The sequence below is a fragment of the Populus alba genome, chromosome 1 (assembly GCF_005239225.2).
Source record: "Populus alba chromosome 1, ASM523922v2, whole genome shotgun sequence".
NCBI classification, from domain to species: domain Eukaryota; kingdom Viridiplantae; phylum Streptophyta; class Magnoliopsida; order Malpighiales; family Salicaceae; genus Populus; species Populus alba.
The window spans coordinates 20,039,607-20,046,722 of NC_133284.1; the positions used below are offsets into that span (position 1 = coordinate 20,039,607).

General features: G+C 32.5%; 1 protein-coding gene across 2 annotated transcripts; it reads left to right on the plus strand.

The window, feature by feature from the left end:
• The first annotated feature begins 3,154 nt into the window (after positions 1-3,154).
• Positions 3,155-6,892, plus strand: LOC118042564 (protein CHUP1, chloroplastic). 2 transcript variants are annotated; one of them, XM_035050268.2, is made up of 5 exons: positions 3,155-3,314; positions 3,817-4,049; positions 4,133-4,248; positions 4,946-5,716; positions 5,814-6,892. In XM_035050268.2, the coding sequence occupies exons 2-5, from the start codon at positions 3,905-3,907 to the stop codon at positions 6,717-6,719; spliced, it is 1,938 nt and encodes a 645-aa protein (XP_034906159.1). In that variant the 5' UTR covers positions 3,155-3,314; positions 3,817-3,904; the 3' UTR covers positions 6,720-6,892. The 2 variants fall into 2 exon arrangements, with proteins under 2 accessions (XP_034906159.1, XP_034906160.1); XM_035050269.2 differs by lacking the exon at positions 3,155-3,314 and adding an exon at positions 3,341-3,622.
• Positions 6,893-7,116: the final 224 nt, after the last annotated feature.

Consider the following 7,116-nt stretch of genomic DNA (forward strand, 5'->3'; position numbering starts at 1 on the left):
TCTATGTATATCAACCAGGTATTGACCATGGTTAATCCACTTGAGTGGATAAAACCAATTGGATGTAAGTGGATCTTTAATAAAAAGATTGACATGAATGATAATTTATAAATGTACAAAGTTGTACTAGTTATAAAAAGTTACAAACAAAGAGAAATAGATTGACTTTGATGAAATCTTATTGTTAGTAACTATGTTAAAATCCATAAAAACTTTGCTTGCTATAGCTGCATATAATGATTATAATATTTTGCAAATGGATCAAAATTGTATTCCTGAATGAGAATATTCAAGAAGATGTATATATGATATAATTTGAAAGTTTTGAATTTAAAGAATTTGCCAATAAAGTATGCAATCTATAAAAATCCATTTATAGATTTAATTAAGCTTTAAGGAGTTGGAATATCAATTTTCATGAGATAATCAAACATTTTGATTTCATAAAAAACATGGATGAGCCTTGTGTTTATAAAAAGGTTAGTACAAGTAGAGTTGTTTTTTCTAATATTATATATAGATGACACTATTAATAGGAAATGTCATTTCTTTACTCTAATTAGTAAAGATTTAATTATCCAAGAGTTTTTCCATGAAAAATATGAGAGAACAACGTATATACTAGGAATAATGATTTATAGAGATAGATCTAAAAAGTTGTTTAGATAATTCTAATCCATATATATAAATAAAATGTTAAAATGGTTTAGCATGGAAGAATCCAAAATAAAATACTTACCTGTTTAATATAGAATATATCTTTCTAAGGATATGTACCTTAAAACATAAATTGAGAGAGATAAGATGAAAATAATTTTATATACTTCAAATATAGGATTCATAATGTATGTGATGCATGCTACTATGTACAAGACTAGATTTATCTTATACTTTAAGTATAACGAGTAGATATCGATTTAATCTAGGTAAAAGTCACTAAAATATAGTGAAAAACATTATCTAATACTCGAGAAGAATTAATAACGTTTTTCTAGTCTATGGAGGAAATGAAGTAGTAGCTCATGATTATTTGAATTTTAGTTTTCAATCAAATATTAAAAATAAAAATCCAATCTAGTTATATTATACTTTAAATAATTGTCTGAGTTGGAAAGAATTCAAAATAAGAGATCAAAGTAGATTCTAAAACTAAAGTTAAGTGCACCTTTACTTTTAAGGGGATAAAAGAAATTATTTGGATCAAGAAATTCATCACTAAACTAGGTGTGATTCTTAGTATTGTTGATCCAATAGCCCTGTATTGTGATAATAATGGAGTCATTGCATAAACAAAATAATTAAGGTCTCATTAATGATCTAAAAATATATTTAGACAATTCAATTTTATTAGAGAATCATAGAAAGGAAGATGTAAAGACAGATCGAAAATCTACTGAAAAAAATCTTGTAGATCCTCTTACTAAGCCATTGTCTCGAAAAATCATTATAATCAAGTAGAATGATATAGTGTTTGATACATAAGTGATTGACTTTAATGCAAGTAAAAAATTATTAGTGTGTACTTCATATAACTAATTGGTTGGTTACACGTGACATTTATTTTGTTCATGTAAACATGTTTATTAATAATAAAAGTTTTATTTATTTTTAATATTTTCAAATATTTTATTAATAAATCTAATATTTGATTAATGAATTTAAAGTAAAAATAAAGTTCTTGAGATAAAAATACCATTGTAAAAGAAATTATAAAGTTTTTTATAATTATAAAATTTCTATTGCATCACAACATGTTCCTAAATGTTCCCAATTAATGCTTTATTAAGACTGAACATTAATTAGATCTATTGAGACAAGTTCATATTATGTTATTTTTTTTTATAAAAGAAAGCAAAAAGGCTCACCAATAACAAATTGAGCCATTAACACCGACATGACAAAAAGACATTTTTAGATGCCGAGACGCACTGCATAATGGGCACGAGCACTCCCACACGTCGTTGAGTGCGCCATATGCCCCAGACTTTTTTTTAATCTAAATACCAAATTACCCCTAACCTAACTTAATAATTATGCAAAAAACATTGTGAAAAGACCAAAGCCCCCCTTGACTCTAGGTTTTTTTCCCCCCTTTTTTTCCCTGTAGTTTCACCATGTATTTTAATTTTTTTATTTTATTTTTTTTATTTGTTCAAATACCAAATTGCCCCTTAACTTATATCATATTAACAAAAAAATCTTTGTGAAAAAAGAAGCCCCTTGATGCCATGTCTAATTTTTTTTTTATTTTCAATAATATTTTGGTCATTTCACTATATAATCAATAAGAAAAAAAACTTATTTATTCCTACTCAATATAGTAATGATACGTGGGTCATGTAGATGTTAATACCTTTGATAACTAGTATTAAGTTTTTTGAATGGAGAAACAAAAATGGTCATTACATTGTTTCAATGAACAATGTAAATAAATGTGAAGTTATAATATTTTTCCAATAGGTTTTAACTTGTTTTAATTATTAAAAAAAAGGTATCAAAATAAATTATTTCAAACCAAATTTGAAAACTTATATATATAAAAAATTAACAAGGCTTTGGAAAACTTATTTACCTTTTATTTTAGAAAATTTTTTTTGTTGTTGTTGTTGTTGTATTTAAAAGAAAAGAAAAAATCCATTGATTCAAATGAAAAAAAAATTTATTTTCTGAAAATAGGAAAAAAACTAATTTTCACTAAAAAAAAATTCCAGGAAGAGTTTCCTAGTTTCTAAATATTATTTTTTCTTAAAAAGAAAAAGGTTCAGAATCTGGGCGTTTGTAGTTTCTAACCAAAATTTCTATTTCACACAATAAAACAAATCAATTTGTCTCTCTCTGTCTCACCTAACTTTTTGATATGCTATTAAAAAGAGCAAGAGAAGACAGAAACCAAACAAGCACTGCGTTTTTATTATTAATTAAATCAAATACGGACCATTTTAAAAATATATATTTTTTTAATTTTACAGCTAAAAGAGATAGCTCAATAAAAAACGTTATTAAAATAAATTATTTAAAGATTATTATTTTTTATTTCCATAATTATTTTCAATGTTTTTCTTAAAAAAATAAAAGTAGTTAAAGTACAGATAAGTAATTAAAATTATTCTTTCATTGAAATACACATAAAAAATTATATTTATATTGTTCAAAAAACCTATATCAATAATTTCGCTTTCTAGACAGCGCGCTTGCCACAGAAGATTCAATGCCCTTGCTATCCCTCTCTTTAATAATTTAGTCTTCATTCTCTATCAAAATTATATATAACTGAATTTTCCAGTTGGGTTTTGATCTCGGTTTCTGTTTCTGGGGTATGCACTTTGTCTTATCGACATGAGCTTTTTTTTCTCCCTTATTTTTGATCTCGTTGATCCTTTCTGGTTTCTAGCTCTAGGCTTGTATTCCAACAGAACGAGCATGGTTGATAAAGACGTTGCTTTTTTGGGATTTTTTCTTATTCATCAATTGTTGCTTTAACATGGCGTGGATCATTACTTGTTTAGTTTTTTCAAGCTCTCTGTTTAGAAGAAATCAGCATGCTTTGAATTAAATTTTGCTTCTTTGATTATTCATTTCTCCCTTTTGGCCACCTCCCATCTTAAAACTAACGTGTTAAATGGTAAGGTTTGGCTTATTCTGGATTCTTGGTTTTATATGGCAAGGACCATGGGGTTCATGGTCTTTCTCTATGTTTTTTCAGAATCAAAATTAATTCTATATGTGGGTTTTGCTGGTTCTTCAATATATATATGCTCTTGCTGTCTGTTAATGTAAATATTAGGCTGGCTAATATTGGTTGTCTTGGCTATGTAGATGGAGGATGATGATGAAGACGACCTATGAATTATGATCTCTCTCTCTCTCTCTATTTCTCACGTGGATTCATAAGTTGACTTGTATCATGGTAAAAAATAAAAGTGATATATGGCCTGTTTTAATCAAATTTGGGGCGGTTTTAGCACTCTCTTCTGCTGGATTTCTCCTTGCACGCTTGAAAATCAACAGGAATAAGTCTTCCCAGCTTCCTTGCTCCCCACGCTCTTCAGGTTAGATCTCCTTATCCACTGACTAGTCTTGCTTTTATTTCTGTCCATGTTTTGATAATTCTGTCTGTTTTCATTGTTTATAGATCATGGTAGTGAGGTTGACGTTGGGGGGGAAAGAACTTGGCACGGAGAAGATCTTCAAGTGAAGAATAGAACATCGAGTTCTGGCAGTGTCGCTTCAATTTCAGCAGAAAGATGTGTAAGTTTCGTTCATAAATTTTGATAGTACAGGATAATGTTTTCTATTGCTAATATTCAATGCATTTAGGTTAATTAATAGCAACACTTGAATTAGCAACTGTCTGTCAGTTGTGAGCTCAAGATGGCAGAGTGGTGATCGGTGAACCTTGTAGTATTTCCTTTGTTTTACTTTGCTTTTTTGAATCGAACACTTTTATTGTGAAAGCATTTCTAAAATCAGTTTATCTAATTGAAATTGAATTGTTTTGTTTTCTCATCACCTTACTACATGTATACCTTTTGTGAATATATCTGTAAAAACTGAACCCGCTGCATCTGCCTCGAAATATTTGAAGGACTTAGTGAAAATTAGGAGCTCGCTAGGCCATGGAAAGACTTCATTGTAAGTTCTGCCTGAGTAAAAAATATGAGGGCACCAGAATAAAGTATTTAACTCGTTTAATATGGTGTCTAAATTCTACCCTGTGCTCCTTTTATTTTTCTGCAGAATGTTGTTTGCAGGTAAAATCTTTGTCGCTCTGGATTATTTCATAGAGTAACTTGTACTCCATTTGTCACGAGTCATTTTAGAAAACTAAATTCTCTTACCTGTTTTTTTGGCTATTGAGCTGTGGTTTATGGCTCTTCAAAAGATGCAAATTTTATGCCTTTGTTATTAATTTTTGAAAAGTAATTTCATGCTTTCTGTTCCATAGGATGACTCATGCGTGCTGAATGTTGCTGTTAATAATTCTGAGGTTTTGTCTCCAACCAGTAGACACAGTGGGGATAAAGATGGGTATCTCTTGACTGAATTCAATGATCTTGTGAAGGAATTGGACTTTACTGCCAATAATTCTGAGACATCTAAGAAAGAAGAAACAATTATATCAGATGCGGAAACTCCAAGATCCTTCGAAGGTGTGGAAAAGGTCGATTATGAGCAAGATATCAGGCATCTGAAGAACATGGTTAGAATGCTTCGAGAGAGGGAAAGAAACCTTGAAGTCCAAATGCTTGAGTTTTATGGCCTAAAAGAGCAAGAAGCAGCTGTGATGGAAATGCAAAACCGTTTGAAAATAAACAACATGGAGGCTAAGTTGTTTGCTCTGAAAATTGAGTCCTTGAGGGCTGATAACAGAAGACTGCAAGCTCAAGTGGTGGATCATGCGAAAGTTGTTGCCGAGCTTGATGCTGCCAGGTCAGAACTTAAAATGGTGAAGAAAAGACTAAGGTCTGAAGCAGAGCAGAACAAAGAACATATATTGTCCCTTAAAAAGAGAGTTTCTAGGTTGCAAGAGCAGGAACTCAAGTCTGCTGAAACTGATTCAGATATTAAAATGAATTTGCAAAGGCTGAAGGATTTGGAGATTGAGGCAGAAGAGTTGAGGAAATCTAACTCCAGATTGCATCTAGAGAACTCTGCATTGTTTTCTCAGCTGGAGTCCACCCAAATCCTTGCTAATTCCATTCTGGAGGATCCAGAGGTAATTAGTAATTAGTTCATTCTTGATAATTCATGCGTCATTCCTCAGTTATATCCGATTATCATGTGATTCATTTTCCAGTTTCATTTTGTTGCAGACAGAAACATTAAGGAAGCAGGGCAATCGGTTAAGGCAGGGAAATGAGGACTTGGCAAAGGAAGTTGAGCAACTCCAAGCAGACCGGTGTAGCGATGTTGAAGAATTAGTCTATCTTCGATGGGTAAATGCTTGCTTGAGATATGAATTGCGCAATTTTCAGCCCCCTCATGGTAAAACTGTTGCAAGAGACCTTAGTAAGTCTCTAAGCCCTAGGTCTGAGATGAAAGCAAAAGAGCTCATACTTGAATTTGCAAATACTGAAGGAATGGCGGAGAAGGGGGTCAACATAATGGAGTTTGAACCTGATCACTGGTCATCCTCCCAGGCCTCCTATATCACAGACGCAGGAGAACTTGATGATCCTCTATCACCAAAAACGAGCCACTCAGGGAAAACCAAAATGTTCCACAAGCTTAGGAACCTTTTATTGGGAAAGGAGACTCATAATCGCAGTCATGGATCTGCAGGTGACAGAACTGGAGTGACAGGAGATTCTGATTCTGCAAATGGCAGTTTAAGTGTTTCAACACCAACAAACGCCACAAGTGATTTGCAATCTACTGGAGGTCAAACTCCATCCTTCTATTCATCTAGGCATTCGTTTAGACATTCCATGGATATCCAAAGAAGCAGCAGGAGTCTGGAGAACAGCCAGAGATTTAGGGAGGTAGGATCGTCTAATGGGCATATGAGATTTTCATCAGGTAGAACTAGCGATTTGTCACTTGACAGTTTACTGGATCAAGACTCGCATTCTATTGAGAAATCCGAGATGGCAAAATTTGCTGATGTTTTGAAGGACTCCGTAGGTAGAGCAGGAAATGGCAATAGGATGGACAAGTTGCACAGAAAATCAGTATCAATCGGCTCATTTGAAGCTTTCCGTAGCTCCTCTTCGAAATAATCCCACCTCATAACCTTTTTCATTATGCTCTCGAAACCTTAAGCGAAGGATATGCCAGTCAGTGTAGCTTCTCCATAATATTCACTAACGACATCACAGAAACTAGTTCTTGTAGAAAAAGACGCGTTTTATATATGATAAATGTTAAGAGTTGCCATATTAATCTTCTAAAACTGTCAACTATAGTCCACCTCCCTCTTTGGAGATGCCTTGCAGTAGTGGGATCAAGAGTTGTTGAAGTCTGAGTAACATCGGTGCCTTTTCAGGAAGTTCCCCACTAGAAAAACTACCTCGGTGATGAAGATGAAGATGAAGTTAGCTTTCTTTAGACACAAAAATCACTGAATTTGTGGTGGTTTCACAAAACCAAAACCAGCCGGATCCCTTCGTAACCAGC

Coding starts and splice junctions, on each gene's coding strand:
- LOC118042564 (XM_035050268.2), top strand. CDS start 3,905: ATGGTAAAAAATAAAAGTGATATATGGCCTGTTTTAATCAAATTTGGG. Junction 4,050..4,132: donor TTGCTCCCCACGCTCTTCAG/GTTAGATCTCCT, acceptor CATTGTTTATAG/ATCATGGTAGTGAGGTTGAC. Junction 5,717..5,813: donor CCATTCTGGAGGATCCAGAG/GTAATTAGTAAT, acceptor ATTTTGTTGCAG/ACAGAAACATTAAGGAAGCA.